The sequence below is a fragment of the Podarcis liolepis genome (genome assembly GCF_965112155.1).
Source record: "Podarcis liolepis genome assembly, chromosome: 10".
Classification (NCBI taxonomy): Eukaryota; Metazoa; Chordata; class Lepidosauria; order Squamata; family Lacertidae; genus Podarcis; species Podarcis liolepis.
In genome coordinates, this window is record NC_139562.1 from 33,398,218 (window position 1) to 33,425,491 (window position 27,274).

General features: G+C 45.9%; 1 protein-coding gene across 1 annotated transcript in view; it reads right to left on the reverse strand.

Annotated features, from left to right (window-relative positions):
* The window catches only part of FAM234B (family with sequence similarity 234 member B), a 33,723-nt gene extending 9,367 nt beyond the window's left edge, over window positions 1-24,356 (reverse strand). The window contains exons 1-7 of the mRNA XM_083464314.1: window positions 24,204-24,356; window positions 16,948-17,340; window positions 15,395-15,493; window positions 11,440-11,628; window positions 9,329-9,459; window positions 2,129-2,276; window positions 317-458 (exon numbers count right to left, since the gene is read on the reverse strand). Of these exons, the coding sequence (XP_083320440.1) occupies window positions 317-458; window positions 2,129-2,276; window positions 9,329-9,459; window positions 11,440-11,628; window positions 15,395-15,493; window positions 16,948-17,340; window positions 24,204-24,240 (1,139 nt within the window). The 5' untranslated portion in view covers window positions 24,241-24,356. The remainder of the gene's footprint in view (window positions 1-316; window positions 459-2,128; window positions 2,277-9,328; window positions 9,460-11,439; window positions 11,629-15,394; window positions 15,494-16,947; window positions 17,341-24,203) is intronic.
* Window positions 24,357-27,274: the final 2,918 nt, after the last annotated feature.

A 27,274-nucleotide genomic window follows, 5' to 3' on the forward strand; every position in this document is an offset into this window, starting at 1 on the left:
GTGTGTGTGACCAACACACCAAAGGAAGAGTTCTGATGTCAAGACAATCTGTACTGAACTACAGAGATAGCCAAATATTCCTTAACTTTGAACAATTACAGTTATCTAAAAAAAGGTGTAGAGATACCAAAGGTTATCAACTTCAACCGCTTTGTCTTAAGGCAAGGCATTATTATATCTATGAAAAACACTCTTGGCAGCTGTGTATACCCAATGGAAGAGCCTGCCATCTCCATATGCAAAGTAATTCACAGGCTATTGAGATGAGATTCAGGAAGCCTATGTTCTGCATAGTGGAAAGGAGATCATAGCTCACCTGTAGATGTCAATAAGTTCTGACAAATTGATAGACCGGCGCTTCTCCCACTCTGGCTCCTCACGCTGCAGAACTGGTGGGAAGCTGTCTCGGTTTTTGGCTTGAGCAAAGATATCACGCAAGGCAACTGCCTGGACATTACCTAGGTGACAGGAAGGAGCAAAGACTAAAATTCTGATGCACCTCAACAAAGGTAAGAAGCAAATTCAGAAATGGTGAAGGTACGAGGGTTGCTGCAGGGACACTCCTATGAGGGCCTTTCCACATGTTTCATCAAAGTGTGCCTGAGCCATATTCTAGCCACCGGATGAGAATCCTGCTGACCTTTTTTCAGTGGATTCAGTGTTGTCTCCCTGGCAGACACAGAGCTCCTTTGCATCAGGTCTTCAAGGCACAAAGGGAAGGGAAAAACCTGAACATCAGCTCAGCAGAATGCACACACATTTTCTACACCCACAGTCAAAGCATCATCCAAGCACATTCTGGTTTCTGCACAATGCCCCTTGTAGTAATATTGATACATGTCCCCAATTCTCCAAATGGTGAGAGCTCCAGGGGTGGAACAGGTACTCCAGGTCTGTTTCCTATGGAATGAGATCGCTGGGGGCTTAGTGGCATTTTGGAATGGCTGCACTTGTTTGCAAATATAGGTTGAGTACTTATTTAAAATACTTGGTTAACCACCCCTTGTGACAAGGTTCCAGGGAAGTGAGCAAAAGTGTGAATGAAAGCTAATTCACACACAATGTGCAAGAAAATATCCACAGCTTAAGCCACTCCAACAGATACTGCTGCCCCACTAGATTTCTAGGGGGTCCACTAGTGCCACATGATTCCTGAAGAAAGTAACTCTGCCCCCTTGAATCTCTCTCACTCTCTATGCCTCTCTCAGTCTGTCCCTCCAAACTGCAGTCTCAGTTCACGCAGACAGAGCTGTCATGTCCCCTATACAATGGGCAGCCATTCAGACCAACCTTCCCTACACAAAGCAAACCTGCCCAGCAACACTCATGCAACTGGTTTGCCCCATTCTAGCTGCATCTTTTTAAACAGGCATGGTGGCAGTGGTAGAGTTGGGGATCCTTGAGAGATCGCTCAGATTATTCCCACACTCTCATTACAATATAGTATTCACATGTTCCGGGGGGTGGGATGTGACTTTTTACGAAGGGATGGCTGTGTTGCATTGCCCTCCCTCTTTAAAAATAAACAAAACAAAAACTTTCTATGCATGCAGTCCAATAGCAGAGAGGCATCAAAATGAAAAAGGAAACGAAACAAGAGGTTGACAGAAAGGGAGCACATTGTTGTTAAAGGAGAGAAGGAGCTGCCTTACTACTGTCCAACATTTAAGAGAATATAAAATAAATAATACTGCCGACTTGCTGTAGTTAATTTGTATAGCCTTCAAAGAAACAGAAAAATTAATAAATAATAAAGTCTAAACTAAACAAGGCCATAAAGTGCTGAAGATGAATGTCACTAATTACATCACACACAAAAACATCCAATTAGTATGAACGTGCTCACAGTGCAACCATATTCTATGCACGATAGCACAGAATGGGCAATTTGAAGAAGAATGTTTTCCCAGGTATAAAATATTGTCTTTTGAACTCTCAGAAAATGTGTGTGCCCTGCACACAAAAAACAGGCCATGAGACAGATGTAAAATGCAACAAATGTTATGGAGCATCATTTCATGTGCTCATTGCCTTCCACATGTGTTTGATTACTGGTTTCTGGAGGGCCTTAAATTGCAGTTCTTCCAATTCCAGGGCATTTATCAACTACAAAGATAGGGCACCTTACCAAAGCCAAACAGGATGTAGATTGCTCCATGGCTGGTGATGTGGGCCTGAGGGCCAATCAGTTTTCCATTTCCATTGATGCTGTACTTTACAGGCCCTCCCACAGGGATTCCAGTTTTACCAGATACCAGGATGAAGCACAAGTCAGGCTACATGGGAGACAGAAAGTGGACATAGGATGGTCAGGGTGGATTTGCATGCATACAGAGCTTCTTTTCCTCACAATGCAATCTATCATCCATTCCCTGTGCATAAAGCTGCAACAGTCACATGGTGCTGCATTCAACAACGTTTTCCATTCATAAGTGAAGCCAGGGGCCTGCATCAAATTCTTGTTAAAGCTGTCAAGATCTGAAGAGGCTTTCATTAGCCGAACTGCTGGTGGGTGGTGGGGAGGCATAGGATAAGGGGCAAAGTAGGAGGAGCACATCTCAGGCAATGGGTGCAGAGGCCTTTTTGTTGGAGCTGGAACTTAACGAGTTAAGTTGTTCCCATGATGCCACACCATTCTGACGTCAGTTTTGGAAGCTTGGGAGGAGCTTGGGAAGAGTATGCCAGTCCCACTCTGTGCTTTGTGGGGAAAGGATGCAGTTTTGTCATGGCTGCAAATAGTCCTGGAAATTCCTGAGAAATGTCGGAATAAACGGCTGTAAATAGACAAACCTGGACTCTCTGTGTGTTTGTCTGGAAGCCAAGCTACGTGACAGTTTTACACCGCTGTGTTATCTCTGCTACGGCGTGACTGAGAGCTCGGAGCAGAGCGTGCCGCAGGAGAAGTGTGCCGGGCAGTAAAGAGCTAATTGAGGATCGCAAATCAATTAGCGGGGGTCGCGCCGGATCAATCAAATGCACAGGTTATGGGTAACCTAAATCATCGATCGTAAAACCGTCACGGGAGGAGGCTGTCGGAGCTTTGAAGTCTGCGGTTTCGAGCAGGAGGCACGGCAGGAGGTGAAGGCAAGCTGACGACGGTGCTGATGCCAGCTTGGAGTTCTGCCTGAAGTTGTAAGAGGCAGAGGAGCTGATCTGCTAGACCGGGAGCTGGAGAGCGGCTGTTTGTTTACGTGAGTACGCTGGGCCCCGGGGGAAGATGGCAGATAGCCAGGAGGTGTTTCAAGCTCCGTTTGAACAGCTTGAGGAACTCACCGTCCAAGCGTGCAATACCTGGACAAGATGGGTGAGAGCGTGGTTCATAGCCACGGAAGTCGCAATCTGCTTCTCTGGAGGAGAAAATGCAGAGGGAGAAAGCTGAGTTCTGCATGTTGAGAGCAGGTGTTCATGCTAATTTGCAACATCACCTGGAGAGCGTTGAATCTGCGTGTGAGGCTTGGCGTGTGCTGAAACGTCTGTGTGAAGACTCAGCAGGGGGCCAAGGGCAGGTGGAAGCTGAAAGCCTAGAGATGGCTGGAGCCCCTGTTCCTGATGATTTAGCCTCAAGGAGTGCTAGTGAGCAAGTCGGGGGGGCGGAAAGTTCCAAAGGCAAGTTTGAAAAGTTTTCCACTGAACCTGCTGGAATGAAGCGGCAGTTCAGGGGGGGCGGATCTGGCAAGGAGTGCTTTTCCGGAAGAAGGAGGGTCAAGCCAGCTGAAAAGAGCCCCAGGCAGTGTTTTTCCACTGGAGTTCGTCGTTGCTACGTGTGTAAAGCACCGGGACATCTGCGGCGAGATTGCCCCCACCGGAGCAGAGAGGCAAGACAGGATGTTGCCAAGGTCAAACAGCTGAACTCTCATGGGAACCAGTCGGGTTTCCATGGCAACCAGCCTGGAAAAGCAACCAGGCGTGGGACTGAGGCTGGTGGACGTGCCAGGTGCCAGGAAGAGACTTATCAAATAACAGCTAGTCTGGCTTTGTCTGAAGACAGCTGTGACACAAGCTCAGAGCTAAGTTTCGTTATTGACTCTGCAGCTAATTGCAATTTGATTCCAGAGACACCTGCTGTTGAGAGGTGGAATTGCAAGGCAATTCCGGTTGGGAAAACTGTACTGTTTGCAAATGGACAGAAAAAATATGTGACTAACGTTACAAATCTCTTTATGTCTATTTTACAGGAAACGTTGGAGTGTTGTACTGTTCCTGGGATGCACCACTGTCTTTTATCTGTGCCTTATTTACTGAAAATGGGATTTACGGTTTGTTTTCAGGATGATGTGTGCACAATCTCCAAAGGAGGGAGGATGCTTGCCAAGGTTAAAAAGGGGCAGAATGATCTCTTCATTCTTAAAACGTCTCTGGAGGGTGATGGGAAGGTTGAGAAAGCACAAGCATTGCGTGCTACAATTCCCAATCATGATTCATGTGTCCATACTTGGCATACACGAACAGCTCATGGTTATTTGGAACAACTACAGGTGCTACCTGAAGTTTCCAAAGGTTGTAAGATCTCAGAATGTGGACATGCTGTAAGTTGTGAAACTTGCAAACTGGCAAAGGTAAAAGGATGCAGTTATCCGAAAGTAGAGAGGATAACAACAAAACCTTTTGAACAAATTCACATAGATTTGTGGGGTCCTGTAAAGGAACCAAGTCTGGGAGGGTCAGGGTATCTGCTTACGATGCAGGAGGATTTTACACAGAATTCCTGGACACACGGTCTCAAATCCAAAGATGATGCAGCACAGCTGATCAAAGATTGGATTGAGGAGGTAGAAATAAGGTTTTCCACCAAAGTGCAAGCTGTCACAAGTGACAGAAGAGCTGAGTTTACTGGGTCTGCTCTGGAGGAGTTTTTCAAGGAAAAGGGAATACGTCACCAGGTGACGGGTGCAAAGTCTCCTCAAGGGGAGGAGAGGGAGGCAGAGGCTGATCCCGGTGATGGGGACCAGGTCCAGGATCAGGGTTCAGAACCCGGTGATGGGGACCAGGTCCAGGGTCAGGGGTCAGGGCAGGTTTGGGCATCTCCAAGGGTTGTGAAAGGAATGTCCAGGTGTGAGGTTTCATCTCCGGTAAGCGTAATGGAGAAAGCTCACGGACGGGTTGTCAAGTCAGAGGGGGAAAAGTCTGACGGAGAAGACACAACTGCTGGCCCAAGTGGGTCAGAGGGGTTTCAGGTCACGGGTGCGTGGGAAAGTGTCGCACAGTGTGATTCTGGGAGTGTTGAAAGGGTTCAACAGGTGCCTGGGAAAGATGCCGGGAAGGGGCACAAGGCAAAGGGGAAGGTGTTGAACTCAAAAAGGTCTTGTCAGAAGGTGCAGCAAGGGGGGGTGTTGGAGCTGGAACTTAACGAGTTAAGTTGTTCCCATGATGCCACACCATTCTGACGTCAGTTTTGGAAGCTTGGGAGGAGCTTGGGAAGAGTATGCCAGTCCCACTCTGTGCTTTGTGGGGAAAGGATGCAGTTTTGTCATGGCTGCAAATAGTCCTGGAAATTCCTGAGAAATGTCGGAATAAACGGCTGTAAATAGACAAACCTGGACTCTCTGTGTGTTTGTCTGGAAGCCAAGCTACGTGACAGTTTTACACCGCTGTGTTATCTCTGCTACGGCGTGACTGAGAGCTCGGAGCAGAGCGTGCCGCAGGAGAAGTGTGCCGGGCAGTAAAGAGCTAATTGAGGATCGCAAATCAATTAGCGGGGGTCGCGCTGGATCAATCAAATGCACACTTTTATGGGTATGAGAAGTGTGTATACAGGAGAGTCAGACTGCCCCTTCTCCTAACACACACACACACAGGGGTGGGGTGGGGGGTGGGACACCATCTGTTCTGTGAGAGGGAAGAAAGCAAGGCAGGCAGGCAGGCAAGACAACATTGGGGCCTGCTCCAGTTGGACTGTCCCTTCCCCCACCCCATCCAGAGGGCCAACTTTGCATTTATATCACTTACCGTATTTTTTGCTCTATAAGACTCACTTTTCCCCTCCTAAAAAGTAAGGAGAAATGTGTGTGTGTCTTATGCAGCGAATGCAGGCTGCACAGCTATCCCAGAAGCAAGAACAACAAGAGTGATTGCTGCTTTCACTGCGCAGCGATCCCTCTTGCTGTTCTGGCTTCTGAGATTCAGAATATTTCTTTTCTTGTTTTCCTCCTCCAAAAACTGGGTGCATCTTGTGGTCTGGTGCGTCTTATAGAGTGAAAAATACGGTATTTATTTTAGTATTTTAACACTGCAAACTGCACTGAGTGCCTTGGCAGAAAGGTGGAATGCAAATGCAATCAACGCTCAAGCAAACCAACAATTATAACTGTTTGTCATAGCTCAGTTGGTAGAGCATGAGACTCTTAATCTCAGGGCCCTGAGTTCGAGTCCCACACTGGGCAAACAATTCCTGGTTGGCCTAGTTGACTTTCGTGGCTCCTTACAACTCTACAATTCTATGATAGGTATCATTCCCCATATTTCTGATATACAGCACACACAACAGAGGCTTGGGGGAGCCCCATGATTTCCAGAAGTTTAAAAAATACAGGGGGGGGGGGAACCTGTAAGTGCAACTTCTGGGGTGGCGCCATCGGCAATGGCGGACTCCCTCTGAATTGGAGGGACTAGCTCCACGCGAAACGGGTCTTTTCCGCTACGGCGAAGCGGGGACCCTTTTAAAAATCACAGGCGGATGAAGCCTGTGACAATGGGACTTGGTGGGCACCCTTAGTGCCCCCCCAACCCGCAAAGGAACCCTCTAACAGGCTCCGAAGCGAAGAGGGGGAAGTGGCGCGGTGCTGTGAGTCAACTGCTATTTCCGTGGAGCGAAGCCACACAGCCATTGCTGGAGAGCGCTGCCTTTTTCCTGGGACAATTTGGCTTCTAAAATAAGCACCCGTGAGTACTTAAACTTTGAACAATTGGACTTTAAATAAGGACTGGTGAGCAGAAAGGAATTGGACTTAAAATTTTTATTTCAATTTGGTACTGAAACGGGAAGGTCTAAACAGGAAGTCAGCCTTCCGTTTCTTTGTAAACAGAATAAAGCAAAGACAACGTAAACTAGAGCTCAGAAAATCGCTTCTAAAGGATTGGCTTCCATCATTTAAAATTGTTGAACCCCCCTTCGGCAGCAGGAGAAGAAGGGGGATCTTTTCTGGACTGTTTAAACCTGCAGAAGTGAGTTTAAAGTAAAGTAACTTTCCATCGTCCTGATTCTGGAGCGGGGTGTTAGGACTGACGTTTGAAGCTAATTGACCAGAGACAAACGCTTTTGACAGATAGCTAAAAGAAGAGAAACATAGTGATTCCATTGTTTCCTTTCGCACCTTAAAGGAACAAATATTGACAAAATATCTGAAAAAAGGAAAATCTGTGGCAAGACTTGTCTTTAAAAGAAAGATTAAATAGAAGTTTTTCCCCTAGAGGGAGACTGTGAAACTGTAACCAACTCCTGGAAGCTGGCAGCTGTTACAGATTACAATCGTGGGAATAGACATCTGACCTTCAGGACAATGTATTCAGAAGCTCTGTTGTGTGCTTTTTATAAAACAAATGCCCTACTGGAACAGCTACATGAGAAGACGAATTTGATGGCTGATTCGATTAGAAATTTTGAACAGGCAGTGGGAAATTTTGAACAGGCAGTGGAAAAATATGTGGAGCCCACCCAGGAATTAAATCAGGAGTGTGCCCTGACAGAACAGGCCCAACAGGAATATGAACTTTCGGATTTGACAAACGAACTTGGAAAAAGCCAGATTTGGAAAGGAAAAGTTTGGTTTGGTTTGGAAATGGGGGGTGGGATAGACCCTCCTATGCAGGGATGTTTGGCCTTTTCAAGTCTGGCAATGGGCCGTGAGATGTTTGGGATTGTGGGGGCTCTCAATTTTGGAGGGATTTTGAAACATGTCTTTAAATACCACATGGAATTTAGTGTTGATTATGGAAAAGGGGCTGATCTGTCGAGAAGGGTCAAAAATATTGCTAAGCTGGAGTTCCCACGAGTGAAACGAGCAGGAGACAAGGGAAAACACAGTTACAAATATGAAGAAGAGCTGCGGAAGGGAAATGGAAGAGACTTAAGGGCCTCGGATATTAGGATACCAGGTTAATGCACCAGATTGATGGGATAATGAGGACTGACAAAACCCGGGACCAGGAGGAAGGGACGCTGGATGAAGATTGGATTTGTTTTTATTTCCTTTTTTCACTATTAGGACTGTTTTACAAAATTGATGAATGTTAGGAAAATGTTGGAATGAAATTACTTGGCTTTAGTAAAAATGTTTAAAGAATTATGCAAGAATATTATGGTTATGAGAAGTTGGTAAAAATAAGATTTAAGTTTTAAGTTTCAAGGTTTTTTATAGTAAGATAAGATTAAAATAGTTTAAGGTAATGTAATGACAGAATATTATGAAATATGGAAAGGATTTGCTGTGACAATTAACAACCAGGATACAAGGAAGGGGAGGAGGAGGAGGTCAAGGAAAGAGGGTAATGATAGTTGAGGAGTTGAGAATAATGGATTTGTTTTTAAATGTGTTTAAATGTTTGTGGTGTATATTTCCCCCCCCCTCTTATTTTGAATTTGTATATAGAATCATAGAATCATAGAATCATAGAATCATAGAATCATAGAATCATAGAATCATAGAATGATTATGTATGGTTGAAAGTGGTTGAAATATGTATGGTTGAAAGTGGCTGGTTTTTTTCTTCTTCTACTTTGCTTTTCTTTTGTAACTTTAAAAAAAATTTTTTTTCAATAAATATCATTTTTTTAAAAAGGAAAAAAACCTGTAAGTGGAGTGGGGACAGGACACAGAAACAGGCTAATGAGGACTGAATGTGCTCAGAGGCCATGGAATGTAGGGGACAGAAAACTAGGTGGAAGGAGGAACGGAATGGAGTATCCCGGAGGAGAGCACAGCTGTTTGCAACATTCTGTTGCAGCTCCCACTTCTTAACAATGCATTTCATTTAGTCTGCTTTCTTGCTCCAGGGAAAGAAGCACATTAATGGAAGATTATTTATTCTGGGGTGGCTAACCATTTTTGGCCCAAGTGCCACGTTTACTGTTGGTCTGCTCTCCAGGAGCACATACCCAAAGTAGTTGTGGCCACCTGACACTCTCATCCACACACACTCACAACCGTACTCCTTTGCAGACAGACAGTGCCCGCTGCCCCAAATCAAGTGAGTGACCTGATGACCAGGGAGGGGGCAACTGGCACCCTCATCAGTGCAACAGATGCTGGCAGGGTTGTGCAGAAAATACTGCTTGGAGAGCCAGATCAGGTTCCCTACCTTACCACCCCATATATGGGATTATGTCTCATACCTGTGTTTCTCCGATGGCCAGAACAACTAGATCACTGACCCTGTCTCCATCCACATCTGGTACAGTTACAGCTGGAGCAGCCAAGGTCCCACTGGGCAGGTGGGATGAGTCAAGGGTCCAGATGGGTTCTCCTGCAAGCAGATAAATGAAGACTTCAGTGTTAGCAGAAGCCAGAGGTAAGGAGAAGCTGGAAGAGATCCTTCCAAAGTCACTGCCATGTCACAAATGTCACTGGATGTTAAGAACTGCTGCCCAAAGCAGATCGTGCTTATCAGGCTCAGGCTGCAGGTAGACACCAAATAGAAGCAAAGTGCTGTAAATGGCTTGATTTTTGCATTAATATGTGTCTGCAACATACCAGAAAATCAAACAATTATATGTTGTTCTTGCCTTAATTTAAAGGATATTGCGTCTTCATTTGCTGGAGTGGGACTTGTAGTCCTGCCTTTTTGTTCAGCCATATTTTTTAGTATTTTATTTGAATTGTTGCTTTTAGGTTTTTAGTGTTGTTTTTATTGGGTTTTAATGCAAGTTGCTTTGTGTGACCTTTGTGAGAAAAGTGACTATCAAATACAGGATGTAACAACAACTCCCCCCATTCTAGCCACCATGGCCAAGAGTCCAGGATAAGAACATAAGAAGAACCTGCAGGATCAGGCCAGTGGCCCATTTAGTCCAGCATTCTGTTCTTACAGTGGCCAACCAGTTTTCTGTGGGAAATGGGCAAGCGGGAGCACAGCACAAGAGCACCCTCTGCTCCTGCAGTTTCCAGCAACTGATATTCACAAGCATCACTGCCTCCTACCATGGTGACTTAAGCATAACCATCATGGTTAGTGGGATGATGGGAGTTGCCGCCCAAAACATCTGGAAAGTACCAGGCAGGGGAAGGGTGGCATAGACAGCAGAGGGACTAGATGGAGACACAGGCTGCCCTGGTATAAGGGCAGCTGCCAGTTTTCCTTACGCAGTGAAAAGAGAACATGTTGAAGTTGCTGTCTCTCGGTCCAGACCGGCCAAGGTTACTGCATGGCAAGGCAAGGCGAGAGACACCAGTTTGAAACGGAAGCATCTCCCGTCAGGAGTATTTCACCGGCATGGGTTTCTCGCAGAGACCCATCCCAGATATCCTGCCTCTGAGTTCAGGCAAGCACGATGTGATCTTGCCTGCCACGTTCGCTTTGTTTTACAGAACAAGGATCCTGCAACGTTCAGATAATGCATTTTCTGAGGGCTGCAACCTCATTAAAGCCATTCTAAGCAATTAACTGTATGGGTTTTAGTCAATTAATCTACAGAATGAATTTGCATAAAAACAATAGTTATATGGCACATGCGTATACTTTCTTTGCTTGCAGATAAAGCAAGTAGGCATCATCTTAGAGAAGTCGTCGGTTCCAAGGTTGATGGGAAAGAAGGAGAAAATGCCTTTAAGACGATGCTTGGCATTGCATGGCCAGATGCAAATGAGGACAGGGCATGTTTATTTTTAATAGCTTCTAAAATTCCCTCTTCTACACAACCCTCAAAGGTGCAAGTGCTCTCTCCTCTTTCACATCTGGCCACCCTAGCTTTTATTCTGTAAATGCTTCTCTTTATACTTTTAATCAACTTTACAAGTTGATCTGGCCAATTCACCTATTAAATATATTGCAACCCTAAGAACGTTCATAGTTTGATCAGGGATGGAAAACCTGTCACCTGCCAGGTGTTGTTGGACCTCAACCCTATTAGCCCCAGCTAGCGTGGCTGGTGCTGAGGAACGCTGGGAGTTGTGGTCCAACAACATCTGGCACAGGTCCCTCATCCCGGGTTTAAGGGGTTGCAGTGAGACAAAGTCCAGCAGCTGCCGATTATCCCTCATAATGACTCTTAGTATTTAAATAACATCAGTCACTTGCCATGTTACACTAGAAGTGCAAACTTGGGTATGTCTACTCAGAAGTAAGTCCCATTAAATTCAATGGGACTTGCTCCCATTACAGCCTAAATGAATGTTAAGATCTGAAGGACTTGTTGCCCAACAAATGTAGTCCAGCCTTATGGCTTTGTTAGCTCTGGTGACCAAGCTATTTCTCTGTTAATTATGCACTCACATTTGTTGGACTCACCTGAGGAGGCTCTTAGAAGGCTGAGGAATTTAGAAGTCCCAGTAATGAGACAGACAGGCTCTGACTGAGACACAGGGTTTACACCCTTGCACTGCACACTCCGAATCTCCTCTTTAACGTGTCTGGACCACAAGGTGCTTCCATTCATTCCTGATAGGGCCATCACAGTCACCCATGGCTTGGAAACACCTGGGGGGGGGAGGGATGGATACAAAAAAGGCAGTCAGATCTCTTTGTGATGTGGAGGGGACCTGCTGTTTACCTTGGCTCCCACCTTTCTGATAAAGCTACTGAATAATCTCAGTTTCTGATAAAGCTATTGAACAATCAGCAGTTTCAGATACAGCTATTGAATAATCTCAAATCCTCATCACATTATTGATCAGTTCAGCTGGGCATCCCTATGATACTTACGATGCAATCCTATACCTGTCTGCTCAGAAGTAAGTTGAACTGAGTTACTAACTCTCAAACATGTGCGCAAACTTTGGCAGCCTAAGGCTGCAATATTAAACACAATTACTAGATCATGCAAGGTGGCCATGTGTCCTCTCTTTGAAAGGTCGAAGTTCAGTTTAAAAATAAAGACAAATAAGATGAAAGAGGAGTTAAAATCAATTATTGGCTATCTTAATCATTAATATTTATTTCATAGCACCACCAACATACATAGTGATTTGCAGAGTGACATGAGTGACATTTTACATTATATGTCTGTGATAGGCTTTTATTTTAATTATGGTGGGCGTGTCCACATATCAGATGGTTTATGGCTTCCTAACGTTTTTAAATTGCAGGTTTTATTTCTGAAGCAATGGTTCCATTTTTTAATCCTATTGGTTTTAAGAATCTGTTAAGGAAGCTAAATTCATTTTGCATTTTAGCAAGTGGCTACATGTAACTGAACAAGCTCAAGTTGCTAGGGGTGTATTTATGTTTGTGTTATGCCTCACTTCACTGTATTTCATTTGACTGTTCTTTATTTTACTGTTGAATGAAAAGAGACAGAGAGTACTATAATCTCTAATAAATGTAACTGATCCCCCCGTCAGAAGACAGAGGAACAGAGGCCTAGAAGTTGTATGTCATCTACCACTCCCCTCTGAAGTGTAATTTGCTGAAGTGTAGCAAGACTAGTATCAGAAACTTTATTGTTGGTTAACTCTCCTTTGCTTTATATTTATGTTTTTAAACATTGTTTTGGTTGTGTAATATTGAATTTATTCTCCTTTTGTTTAATTGCTGATTTTTGCCATTTCTAAATATACTGACAAGCTCTGCATTTTGTTTATTTCTATCTTCAATCCTTTGTATTTTGATGTTTTGAATGTTTGCTCAGAGCTGCTATGGGTACCGCTCATGGTAGAAAAGGGTCGTTTAAGTAAACTCAATCAATCAACTTGCCTGTCAAGAGTTAGCCACTGGGCCACAGATTGAGCAAGCATACAGATGACCTGGTCAGAGTCTTCCTGGATAGCTCAGTTGGTTAGAGCATGGTGCTGATAATGCCAAGCTTGCAGGTTCAATCCCTGTATGGAACAGCTGCATATTCCTGCTATTGCAGGGGGTAAGTCTAGAGAACCCTCAGGGTCCCTTCCAACTCTACAATTCTATGAATCTATGATTCCCCACTCTGATGTGATGTATTGCATTTCTATTGAAATCACAGCAATTCCTTTCAAATTGGCATCTAGGCATATAACATTAGTCTATGGAAATGTCATGCAAATCTTAGTCGCCATTATTTTATCATGCATTTCTTCTTTTGGGGAGGCGATGCATAAGGGCCCATCCTGAGTTCTCTGTGGGACTTTCCTCTCAGCAAACACGTGCAGGATTGCACCACCCAGGAACAAAGGGCTGCAGTACAAGAAAGGCTCCAAGGAAATGTGTGTTGGCCAGCACTGACTGAGCACTTCCAGGTTTTCTCGTGTGCAACTAGTTGCAAGTTTGGGAGCCATTCTCTTCGCAGCTTGTAACTACTGTGTCAATTATAGGATAATTAAGAAAACAAGCTTATTCATCCTCAGGCAGGCAGCGGGGGCCCAAGGGAAAGGGCCCGCCTCAAACCCTCTTCCCCACATCAATCGAAATGAAATTTGTTCCAGCTCTTTCCCCTCTGCTGCTTGTCTCGGTTTTCCTTAGATGAATAAGTGCAGTTTATGAATGTTTAAATATTCATTATATTGAATAATTGCATAAATAAAATACAGCTGAAAGTCTCTGGCAGGGGTTGGTTCTTCTTCTTCTTCTGAACAGAGTATGTGGAGTTCTACAGAGGTGGTGGCTGATCTGTGACTCTCTGGAGAATGCTGTACTGCAGGTCCCACCATCCGCAGCCAGAGGAGCCAATGATCGGGGATAATGGGACTTGTAGTCCAGCATCAGTGGAGGGCAACACATTAGCCATCCAGATCTTAAAAGGAGGCACAACTATCTACCTTGCACACACTCTGCTGTGTACTGAAGTCCTGGTCACAGCCCTGCCAATCCACTTAATGGCCGCCTTTCCTAAAGACTCACAGGGTCTAGGGCAGTCTTCTTCAACCTGGTGGCCTGTAGACTACAACTCCCATCAGCTGTTACTCCCAGTGTGCTGGCTGGGGCTGATGAGAGTTTTAGTCCCAAACATGTGAGATGGCACTAAGTTGGGGAAGGCAACTCCACAGCTTCCATCCGGTTGATCAGTTTAATTTATATTTGTTTTAGAAGGTAAGAAACGTCTGCTGGATCAGGTCTGGATCCTGTTCTTACAGTGGCCAACAGGATGCCTATGGGAAACCTGCCAGCAGGGAACAGGCACAAGAGCACAAGACATAAATATGCATTCACTTATGAAAGGATTTATATGCCGCCCTCCTGCAAAACATCTGGGCGCTGTAGAGCAACATTAAAAATATTTAAAAGCAGGACCAAGCAACCATTTAAATGACAGGCTACTCAATGGGCACTTTGAAGAACTGCATAGACCTGTTGGCATTAAACAGTCTTCAAGGGACACCTGAAAGTCAAAAGCAAGGGTGTCTGCTGAATCTCTGCTGGAAAAGTGTTCCACAGCATGGAACCAATAACATTATCTGCTCAACTTCTAGTGCTCAACTAGGCAGTACCAGGACCGAAGGGAGTGGTTGTTCAAAATGGCTGTGCTGCCTGGGACTGATGGGAGTTGTAGTCCAAAACATCTGGAAGGCGCCAAGCTGGGGAAGGCTGCCCTAATGGTGATGAGTCTGGGTGCTCTAGTGGGGCATGAAGGATAGGATAACTCACGTGCTCAAGCACAACCCTCACATAAACTGTTCAGTTCATACTAAGAATAGACCAGGGATGGAGCCTTATCTTTTATGCTTGTGTATTTCTCTGGTAAAGCACAGAACAGTTGGACAGCTTGTAAAAAGGTGATAAATCTCAAACAAAATATCTGCTTGACAATGCCCTTGCGGGCTGAGTTCCATAAATGAGTGGGAAATGTATGTGGATTTCTTTCTCTTTTTAAAGCAAGTAATTTTTAAAAAATAAAAAGAAGTGTATCACATATGGAGCAATCATATCTATTAAACTCACAGGGGGAGATCTCAGTTTCTAAGCAGCATGAGTCAAGAGAAGAACTGAATTGTACGGCATGATAGTATAAATCATGGGTAGGCAAACTAAGGCCCGGGGGCCAGATCTGGCCCAATAGCCTTCTAAATCTGGCCCACGGGCGGTCCAGGAATCAGCGTGTTTTTACATGAGTAGAATGTGTCCTTTTATTTAAAAAGCATCTCTGTTATTTGTGGGGCACAGGAATTCATTCATTTCCCCCCCCAAAAATATAGTCGGACCCCCCACAAGGTCTGAGGGACAGTGGACCAGCCCCCAGCTGAAAAAGTTTGCTGGCCCCTAATATAAATGTTAAACACAGAGAAACCTTGTGCGATTGAATTTGGGGTTATCTATGGGCATCTGGAATGCTTACCCAACACACTGGCGTTTTTCAGAGCTGTGAAGGAGAGTAGGATGTCAGGAAGACCATCACGATTTACATCAAAAAGTTCTGGAGGAAACAGCACTCCGCCTAAAGGATAATGTGAAACAAGTTACTCTTCTAGAAATTGCTTCCCATCTAGACAAAGTTGGTCCAGTATGACCAAGAACAGAGATCAGGAAGCTGTGCTCCTGCCCACATGTTGCTGGACTACAGCTCCCATCAGCCCTGACGATTCCCCATGCTGACAAGGGCTGATGGATGTTGGAGTCCAACAATAACTAGAAGGTCACAAGTTCTCCACCCCGACCTAAAGAAACCTCCATCATTAACAACCTGCAGTTATTGTCATTGATTTCGAAGGGTATGTCCATTCAGAAATACTTCCTGAATAAGTGACTTGAGTTGGCCCCTGCCACAGCTGCATTCCAGAGACAGCTCTAATACTCTTTGGCCCCCAATTTGAAAACAAGGTGTCCTCGCTGCCCTCAATGACTAAGAATATCTTCAGTCAAATGTTCCCACAAATTTAGAGATGCAAGGCAGGCATCCAGAGTAAATTCAGCAAGGATTTTTGAAATGCAATATTTAGATTTCCACCCCCCGCCCCAAATATATATTTCTACATGAAAAGGAAAGGACACTAGAAGAAAACAATATGTCAGAGCTGGTTTTGGGTTCAAGATTCTGAAAGGGCCAAACAGAGACCAGACACAGGAGCAATGATACTTCAAAGGTTGTTTCCATCCCTGATATGGCTGCAAGATATCTTTTACTTCAAATACTTGTCCTTCATTCTAGAACCTCACAGCTCTATACAACTGCTTATTTCAGAACAAAAAGGTAGTATGTACAGAATTACTTTTGACAGTGCTGATATTATTCTAAAGGGGAAACAAGGTGATTCAAAGAGAAAAAAACTCTCTACATTCCAAAAACAAACAAACAATAACATTTGAAAGTGGTATCACCAGCTGCAGAGATAGGCAGTGGGACAAGTGAAATCAGCATGGATTTATTTTACTTTTTTGTGGTGAAAATAAAGCTGGATAATTGTTTAATCTCCTAGGAGGGTGGATTGACTTAAAGAATCTTAAATCAGCAATTTAACTCATCAGATGGGATTCCTCTTTTCAAATCATCAAATTTAATCAATTCTTTCATGCGAGGTTCAACCACTTTTAAAAGATAAGCACGTATTGTTGTTGTTCTGTTATCTAACCATTAACGCATGATGATGTTCAACTAAATAGGGCCTTTGAAACCCAGCCCAAAACTTTACAAATTGTGTCTAGCATCTAAATTAAATATGTTTAAGTAAATTGGCATTATGCATTTCTAATTAATGTTTGACTCTTGCATTTTCAGAATCTTTTCCTCGTTCCATCTTCTACTGGTCTTTGATTGCTATTTCCTTCATTAGGCATGAGCTTTCTACATATGGACAGTGGGCTGCAATTTGCTTGCAGTTCTCCTCACTCCCCATCAGATCCCACTAGGACACGCATTCCACAAGCCAGGGAAGTGTTCCAGAAGCAACTTACCCGCCTCTTGGCCCAAGTTGCGAATCCAGGTATTGTGCAAGTCCCTCGGAGGGCAAGGAATGAGGAAAGCACACACCAGCACGAGGATCATGGAGACGACCACGGTGAGCAAGAAGACAGCTGTGCGCACATAAGGCATCATGGAGTTGGCGGTCTTCTGCTCCAGACCACTGGCGGCCTCACTGGGGTACTCTTCAGCCAGACCCTCCGACAGGTGCTGCTTCGTCATCCCGACCTCCGCGTCCGAGTCCACATCCTGCACTTCCCCCAGGGGGCTCTTCCCATTCTTGACGCCACCATTCTTCTGTATGTTGAGCACCAAGTCATCTTCGCTCTCATCGCTGTCCGCTTGAGTGAGAGGGTCGTACTCCCCAAGGTCTGGACTCTTCTTGCCTGAGGAGAGAGAGATGTTGCTATACGTATTCATTGCTCACCTTTTCTCCCAGGAGCTCCAGGTAGCACACCTGGTTCTTTCCCTTTCCCATTTCCGCCCTCACAAAAACCGCAAGAAGGTAGCTTGGTTTAGGATAGTGAATGGCCCAAGAGCATCATGTCTGTGTAGGAATTTGAACCCTAGTTTGCCAGGTCCTAGTAGTTCAACACTCTAACCTCTATAATCACACTGGTTCTCAGTCATGGGGAGAGAATTTATTTTACTTTATTTGTTTGTCACCTAAAACTTCATGGTTTCTGGGCAAATCACACAATTGTTTAAAAATGTACACATTTTTAAAAACCAACAAACACAGAACATTGTAACAGTACAAAGCACCATCAACAGTACAAATCTGCAAGCAAGGGGCAGAACCAGCATATCTCATACCATCAAATGCCTGGGAGAAGGGTTTTTTTAAAACCTGGTGCCCCCCCCCCCAAAAAAAATAGTGGTGCTGGGTGGAAATCACTGGGAAGTCCATTCCAGAGGTAGGGGCCAAAATAAAATAAATAATACCTTTCCTTTATCACCTCCCTCTGGACTTATCGGGGAGGGACAATTGGAGAAGGGCATCAGACAACAACAATCTTAGGGTCTGGGTAGGTTCATGCTGAGAGAGGCATTTGGGTCTTGAGCAGTACTGTACAAAGGTCCTAAGCAGTGCAGGGCTTTATAGGTTAGGACCAGTTCTCTGAATTGGGCTCCAAAATGTTTAGTCAGCCAAATGCAGTCAGCATAGTTATGTGCTAGAATGGGTATTATATGACCATACCTGCAGCTCCCCATCAGCAATCTATCTGCACCAGTTGCAGTTTCCAAACCGACAGGTAAGAAACTTGGGGAAATAATAATAGTTTCAGTGAAGGGGGAGGTTAAATGAACTCTGGCATCATTGGATCCCCTAAAAAGGATCTCTTTTCCAGAGAGGCAATTTTTCAGGGGAATGGAAAGAAAAGGGGAAGAATCCCCTCTACATTTCTGAAGATTAAATGAAGAGCTCAACTGTTCTAGAAAAAAAAAAAAGATACAACATAATTTGCCTAGTTACTTCTAATGCCTTCACATTCTGCTTTCCGAAGCCCTGTGCTGTTGCCATTATATGCTTAAACCTACGCAAGCCAAAGTTCTGTCCCCCACAACAATGTTTTTGCTCAAGAACAAAACCATACCTTGCCTACTTGCAAAGCAACCATGGTGGCAAAGAAAACCCGTATCTTTCAATGTATTCACCTTTTCACTTAGGCTAGCTATTCGGCTTAGATGGGGCTCTTTTAGGAGTGTGTGTTAGTGTGTGTGTAAAAGAAAGAAAGAAACAGAAGATGGCAATTTCCTATTCTCACAAATCAGTACCTTCATTTTCTGTTTAGTTGTACATTTGAGGACCCTCAAGTTGTTTTATCTGCACACCATTTGACCACTTATATTGGGCAACTCTGAAAGCATCAACCTTAGTCACTAATTCTAGTGTAAATTTCCTGCACCTCTGCCCAACCAACATACTGACTATGGTGATTTTAACATAACCAATTTGCTTGGAATGAAACACAGGTGAGGAAGACAGCCTGGCGGTTCAAATTTTTGCATGTTATCTTTTACTCAACTTCAAGTCCCTGATCATGCAGAGATTTTCAGTTAGCCATTTGATGCACATTCTACTAGGGCTGAGCAGCATCCTACCACTTCCTGCACATTCAAGGCACGTGCTACCAAGCATAGATTTAGTATGAGAAACCCTGTTGCTCCAGAACAGCCGAACAGCATGTGTGTGGATGCCAGAAACAACTCCTAGGACCACCCCAAATACATCCTTTGCTGCCTGAACCAAAGCACAAGAGGGAACCCACCCATTTCATGTACAAACTCCAACCAGACTTGGCAAGCATCCATCTCAACTCGTATCTGAAAATTATTCTACAGGCTAGTGCTGACTGAGCATTCACTCCTATCTTTTCTTATTTGCATGTTCACTAAGAGTGCAGAGATACTCTAATCCATAACGCTAATACAGTAACTATTTACAGACTGAAAACTGTCACTCTAACTGCATCCTGTTAATGTCACCAGCCACTTCTTTGGCAGAAGGCATAGCAGTCCTATTCCAAGCAAAGTACGGAGTCTGGATTTATGTTGCTCTCCAAAAACAGAAGTTTTGGTTCATATCAGCAGTCCAGAGCCAGAGCAATCCACTGACTACCAGTGAATACCTCATATTACTTTACAGATTACAGAGCAATCCATCCTGTTGGCCAAACTGGAGGGAGGAGGTAGATGGGGAAGATATGTTCTACACACCCGAGCCTTGCTGGGTGATTCTGCTGGCACAGAGCTCCCTCTTCTGCCCACAGAAGAGGCAGCCTCCTTGCTGGCAATAGCCAGCAAATCCCCCTGAAATTGGGCTTTATGGGGCAGAACTGAGCCATCCCAGAATCTGTTGGCTCTTGAACTGGCATCAGTGCCATCTCAAGACTGCATTGCGGTCCAGTCTTGATCGCTACACCATTATCTCCCCGTCCCTTCCTTCCACCCAGGCTGTTATGCCAGGAAGGAGGTGTGGGTGGAATTACGATTGCTCCCCTAGTAAAAAATGAAAATAAAACTTTTTAAAAAATAGATTTGAAAATAATTATCCAATGTGTGCATCCCTTCCCTACTAACCATTCATCCATTCAAAACTGTTATGCTAGGAGATTTCCCTTCAGGTAAGCACAGAAGGCTAAAGTTCTAACCCAGCCAACTCCCTGCTGCGTTACTTTTCTGATCACATGGAGTTTTTCACATAATGAGCATGAGACAGCTGCTGGCAACACTAACCCTGCCATGTGGGAATCTCCTGCACACGACCACAGTGCTTTGAGAGAGACAGTCAGGTTGTGTATCCACAGCAGTGACCGGAGAAGGATTGACTGCTGGGAGGAACGCATAGAGAAGAAACGCCATGGGACATCTGCATTGGCACATCTGCCCCAGCTGCATCAAAACATGTCTCTCCCGTATCGGCCTCTACAGCAACAGCAGGCACTGCAGTGCAACCTTCCAATAGTTTGACTTAATCCGCAAAGGCACACTTTTCCATTGTCTCCCGAGATAGATGGATGCCAACAATGATCATTATTCATTCACGCAGTTTGAAGCAGGGTTTTACAAAGGGCAGTCTGGCATGTAAAGACAAGTCCAGTTTAAATATAGAAGAATCACAAGAAAGGACAGCAGGGTTAACACTTAGACAGCAGACTGAGCAGGCACACAGGTCACATGCATTGCATTTTATTTTAAAATTATAGCAATTATGTCTAAATTAGCATATACAAATCTGTGCTCTCTTTTTTGCTGATGCCTTAAGTGGCCAGCCTATTTTGTAGTTCACTGAGAGAGGCTCTGCCTTGCATGCAGAAAGTCCCAGGTTCAATGCCTGGCATCTCATGGTAGGGCTGGTAGCACAGTGAGTGCGCTTGGCTGTTATCCAGAAGGTTGGTGGTTTGAGCCCAGCTATGGGCTGCTGCGGACAGGATTCCTGCATTGCAGGGAGTTGGACCAGATGATCCTTGGGCAGGGGCGGAGGAAGGGGGTGCGGTGGGTGCACCCCCTAGGTGTGACCGATGGGGGGGGTGACAAAATGCCAGGTGGCACTCACCACGGGGCCTGCAGCGCGCCCAAGCCACGTGCTTCTCCTGGGAAAGGTGCGGTGGCTTGGGCATGCGCAGGCTCTGTGCTGCCCAAATGGTCCACCTGCTGCCTCCCCCCCCCCAGCTGTAGGGCGGCTGAGTGGGAGGGGGCAGGCAGACTTTGGAGGCCCCGCGATGCACCCCGCCCCCTGGGCTTCCTCCACCGCTGCCCTTGGGTTCCCTTCCGACGCTACAATTCTATGATTCTATGAAGCTACAACTCTTTCTATAATCTTATTCTGCTGCATGTGCAGACCCTGCCTTAGCCGATAACACTTTTCAATTCATTCAAGTAGCTGCACTGCCTTGCCTTGATAAGATGAGAAAAAGGCGTGTGCAAGAAAGGAGATTATACTCTGTCGAGGAGATACAACTGCCTTACTTATTTGTGGAGCTTTTTTTTTCTCCCTTCAAAAGACGCAGGAATAGGAATTAAACCCTCTTCTCCTGCATATCTAGTACAGCTGCAGGGTTTTTTGGTTTTGTTTTAATTAAAACAGAGTGAATTTAGGCTGCATGCAGTTGGAGAGGGGCATGTGGATTTCTTTTTTCCATTTCAATATATGTGAAAAGGGAGGGAGGGGCACATTTAATTAAAGATTTGCATTCATTGTTTTAATGGGAAAGGTGGATGGAGGTAGGTTGTAAGAAGGTGAGAGAGGGCAAATGGAAAGAAATGTTAAGGCACTGTAAGCCTCCCTAAGCCTACAGGATAGAAATGAAATGAAATGAAATCAAATGAAATGAAATGAATCAAGCTACACTCAAGCTATACTCACTTACTTGGGAGCAATTCCCACTGAACTCAGTAGACGTGTACTATTGCCTATACCTGTTGCTATAAGGCATTTATAACATAAGTGTCATGAACTGGTTGGAAAAACAGACACATGGTTGGAGAAACCAGCTGGGAAACCAGCTAGGGTAGAAGGCTCAGAGCCTGAGGACTGGTGGTGGGACAACGATGAGTGGTCAGAGGGAGAATGGCACAGAAGCTAGTTTGGTCCCCCTGTACGATGACTTCTGTCAGGAGAGAGATGGACAAATGTGTCCTTGTTAATTCTCGAACTCTCAGTGGCTTTTGATACCATTGTCCATGGTATCCTTCTGGAGCAGCTGTTTGAGTTCAGGGTGGGACTCAGGAGTAAATTGGACAATTGGGCAAAAACAGGGAAGGCACACCCACTGTAGGAGTGTGCTAGTAAGAGGATAGCTAACTACTAGGCAAGGACAGCATTAGCTACAAAGGAGAATACAGTGTCCTTTAAATCAGATAAAAAAGGAGCACCTTAGCAAGGCTTTCTGGTAGATGGGTAAGCAACTGAGATGGGGCCATGTGAATAATGTTATGGCCTCTTCTAACCAATGGAAAAGTGCCACATCTCCTCTCTAGAGTACTACTTTGCCAGGAAGCTGGATTATATCCAAGCAAACATAAGGAAAGTGAGCCAGAAGAGTTATTAGCCAAAGCCCAGCATAAGAGATGACAGGGCTCTCTTCTACATTTCTTACTTTTGTCACATGTACTGTCTTCTCTTCTAGCTCAGCTTCCCTTCTTGTCTTACAGACCACAAGTCTCAGAGCTGGAAAAAGTATTTTCAAATTCTAAACCAGTATAAGATGTCAAAGCTGAATAGGACTGTCATGGGGTGGGGAATCAAATGCTTAAGATTTTTCTGGATCAGACAACAATCTAGTTACATCAAAAAAATCCAATACTTTAGTTTGCGATTTATGCTTTTGAAATACCTGTGTATTTGAAAATCACTAATGGCTCTGCAATATAGCAGATAACTGGTTTCTGTTATTTCACATTTTAAAAAATAAATATGACACCACCACTATTGTTTAAAATTTAAAATGCACCAACAATATGCAAGACCCCACTGGCAAGAGTCACAGGGGGGAAATATACACCTAAGCTTTTAATGTCCATATAAATATGTATATGTGAATCTGGGGTGCCTGTAAGTTGTTTGTGAAAACCAGTATATTTGGATGGTTTAAATGATGGATGCAAAACATTTGTGAAACACTATGAAAATAGTTTTTGTTTACTTGGAATCGCATTCACAGCTCAATTAACTTAAAGCAATTTGGTTGAATCCAGACTAAATTAATTGCACCGATTTTTTCCTGCAATCAAAGGGACACCCCTTTTAGTTATGACTGACTTGCTCTGTCGATATAATGAACTTAGCTTAGATTCAACTCATTGTCAGTACATTGCACCAATTAAAATGCAGAAGACGACAAACAGATTAATCGGTCTGACAGGAGCAGGGGGAAAAAACCCACTGGGCAACATACACCAAGATGCAAAAAAAAGTATTATTAATTAACCTTTATACGTGGCACAATGAGCTGCCTGGCTCAGCTATTAAGAGCTTAAAATAGCAGTTTAATTACAGGCAAACATCCTGAAGTTTTAGAAAAGGATGCCAAAGCCTCATACTTAGGTCAGCTGCAACCCATTCAGCACTGCTCAAACCAGTACTGGGTTCGAGTCCTTGTTATCTTTTCCTGCTCCAGACGTAGGTCATGTCTAACTCTCAGACAGATGTAATTCATGGTGAAATGTCAACTTAAAAAAATAAAATAAATAAAAGTGGCGGCTGATACTTCGATGCAAACCGAAGGTTTACCGCCTGGGTAGCCTTGGGGAGCGTAGAGGACTGCTTCGACCTCATTCCCATTTCTCTTCCTTGGCAGCAGAACAACACCAGTTTGACTCACACAGTTTCCCCATCACCCCCCACCCATCCTGGGACCAGTAATCCCTCTTCTTCTTCCACCCCAAGTCGACCCCCCTCCCTTCGCCCTTTCCTCCCCCAGGAGCAGCTGGAGGCGCGCTTCATCATCACAACCCCTCCCGCCACTCCCCACCTTTCGCTTCGCATCCCCGACCTCCCAACCCGCGCAGCTTTCGCCCCCCTCCGCGCGCCTTTGGGGCCAGAGATGAGGAGCACCTGCTGAGACCCGGATGCAAAAGGGCGGCGGAGGAAGGGGGAGGCGAGGGTGCCTGTCCTAGGTGGGACCCGGATGCTCTCTCCCCATGACGAAGCGCGGAGCTGGGGGCGCCTCGGCAAGTTCGTGCGCCGGGGGCTGCCAGCCTCGCCCCCTGCCGCTTCCCCGCGCGGCGAGCCCAGACCCCCTACCTGGCAGCTTCAGCGCCCGTGACAGCACCGTAGCCATGCTGGAGACGGGAAGCGCGCATGCGCTCGGCTCTTTTGCCTCCTGGGAAGTGTAGTTCTGCAGCGAGCCCGAATTTAGGTGCGGAGGTTGGGGCTTCTGCGCGCGTCTTGGTGCAGAACGCGCGGCAGCGCTAGGCGGCTGCGGGTGGGGGTGGACCATAGTTTCTTGGCTTGCCATTTCAGATGTGTGTGTGTGTGCGCGTGTGTGCGCGCGCGAGCGAGCGAGAGAGAGAGAGAGTAGGGACTCCTGGCTTCACAGAGCCAGAACGACGTATTTTGCTACCCCAATTGGCTGGACCCTATGATCCAAGAAGTGCGAGCTGCAATGCATCTTAGGGGACACGGGGGTGCAACCTTTTCGCGGCGTGGCAAGGGATCCCGGGGTGCGAGGAGGAAAGAGCTGCAGCCAAGCGTTGCAATTAGTGGCATTTGGGAAATAGATTAGTCCCCAGTTGGAGACAGAGCCGCGCCCCAAATTCTAGAAGCCCTCTGAGAATCTGATCAAAGTGTGGAAAGCCGGCTGGGAGAAGGAGAGGGCAGAGAGGGAGTCTAGTACACCGTGATCTGGTCATTCCTCTCCCATATTCCTGCAGGGAAGTCAGAAAGCGCCTCTGTATGCACACCATACTTTCGAAGTGCACGACTTTCGTCTGGGAACTGTGGTTTATCTTCCAGAGCTACAGTTCCCAGCACCCTTAACCAACTACAGTTCCCAGGATTCTTTGATGGAAATAATGTGCTTTCAGTGTATGATGTGTATGCTCAGTGGTAGAGCTTTGCAGAAGGTCTGGTTCAAACCTCAGAATCTCCAGCTACAACTGGGAGAGAGCCCTGCCTGAGAGCCAGTGCAGTCAGCAGTGCGGAGCTAGGTGGATCAATTCAGTATGTTCCTTTGGAGAACGAACATTTTCCACTTAGAAGCTCACTGAGGCAGTGGCGTAGCGTGGGGGGTGCCAGGGGTGCCGGCCGCACCGGGCGCAACATCTGGGGGGGCGCGAGTCCAGAGGGAAGGGACAAGTTCCTTCCTCCGCCGGGCTCCCCGCCGCCACCGCCAGCCTTGCGCCCTAGCGCGCGCGCGCCCCCCGCCACCGCTGCGGCTGCGCTCCACTCACTGCTCGCAGGAGGAGCAGCCGCTGCAGCAGCACCGACGCCTGGCCGGGCACGGGCAGCCTCCGCACCCCGACACCGCCGCCATCCCCTCGGCCCAGCCACAGGCGGCGGCTGCTTCTGCCGACTGGGAGGGAGGAGAGCTCCGATGGGTCTCGACGCGCCCTGCGCTCCCCAAAACCCTCCGAGAGGAAGCCGGTGGGCGGGCGAGGGTCTCCCGGCAGAAGGGGGCGCCGCTGGCTCCGGCTCTCAGCGCAAGTCTCAGCCGCGGGGGGGGGGGGCGAGGACGGAGCACGGCTGGAAGCCCCCGGACCGGCCGGGAGGAGGAGAGGCGCTCGCCAAGCCCGGATCTGGAGCTCCACCTACAGCCCAAGGAGAGGAGGGGGCGGGGAGGCGCCCGAGGGGAGGGGGCTTCTGCTGCCTCGGCCCGCGGGGGCTCCGCAAATAATAAATTTAATAAAATCCTGCTGAGCCTTTGGGGGGGTCCTTGGCTCCTTCGCTCGCCCCCAGCCCCAGTGGCGTAGCGTGGGGGGGTGCAGGGGGGCCGGGCGCAACATCTGGGGGGGCGCGCTCGCACTTGAGTGCTAAAATCCACGGGTTAGGGGGCGCAAATTACTTGCCTTGCCCCGGGTGCTGACAACCCACGCTACGCCACTGCACTGAGGTCATAAGTGGAAGGAAGACAAGTGGGGTTTGCAGTCAGGATGCTCTTTTACAGGAACTGGTATTTCTCCAATCCAGGCTCAGTACCTTTTTTTACTTCTGGCTTGAGCTTGTTGCGTCTTTCCCCCTTCACTGAACAGCCGCCCACCTCTTCTTGGCACCCATATCAACATTTTGGATGTGCAAATAGTACCACCAGTATTTGTTGCTCCAGATGTGTAAATGTTAATACCTCAACACTGGACTCAGTTTTGATTTGCAGCCAAAGGCTGACTTGGCTCCAGCGACGTATTGCTGCAAACTACAGAGTTCAGTCTGCCCTGATGTGAAACTGCCTGTGTAAACATGTGTAGGGCCACAGCCCTTTGGCTTGGATCAGAAGGTAGCTTTTCAAAGGGAGCCGCATTGCTGATGCCAACATAAAACACAGAGATAATGCAACTTAGCAACTGACTGCTGCATTGTACAAAACTTGTGTTCTTCAGACCTCACTGAATAGTCTGCTGGCATTGGCAGGTTCTTGTTCAGACTCCTTTAACCAGCTGTGAAAGGAAAATAAGACTGATTTATATCACTCATGGACCAAAAAGGTTTTTTTTTTAAATTGCAATGTTATGCACATTTTCCTGTCAGGCCCACTGAATACAGTGAAATGTATTTCCAAGTAACATGCATAGGATTACACTGCTGCACATACTGCATATTTAAAGTAGTGGGTGATTTGTAATGTGGAGATTCTGAAAAAAAAAAACCCTCTTTGATCTTGACAAGTTTCTTTAAATCCCTTTATTTTTTTCAGCACAAAGTCAAAAGTGATTTATTTATTTATATCCTGCCTTTCTTCAAATACTCAAGTTGGCATACAGGGTTCTCCCTCTCTCAATTTATCCTCACAACAGCCCTGTGGTGTAGGTTAGACAGAGACTAACTGGCCCATGGTAAGCTTCATGGCTGAGTGGAGATTTGAACCCTGGTCTCCCAGGTCCTAGTCCTACACTCTAACCACTATACACCACACTGACTAAAATCTGAAATGGATTTCATTGGCTTCAGTTATTGCATTCTGTGCATGTCAGCTCAGAAGTCAGCCCCATTGAACTCAGTGGGATTTAATCCCTGATGCATATGCACAGAATTGACGCCTGAGCTGATAATTTGTCTCAGTGAAGTGACAGGATAATCAGGTGTTAGAAACAGTAAATGCTGCACATCCTCCTCATTAATCAGTCCCAAATGAATGAATAAATAAAAAGGAGATAAGGGAT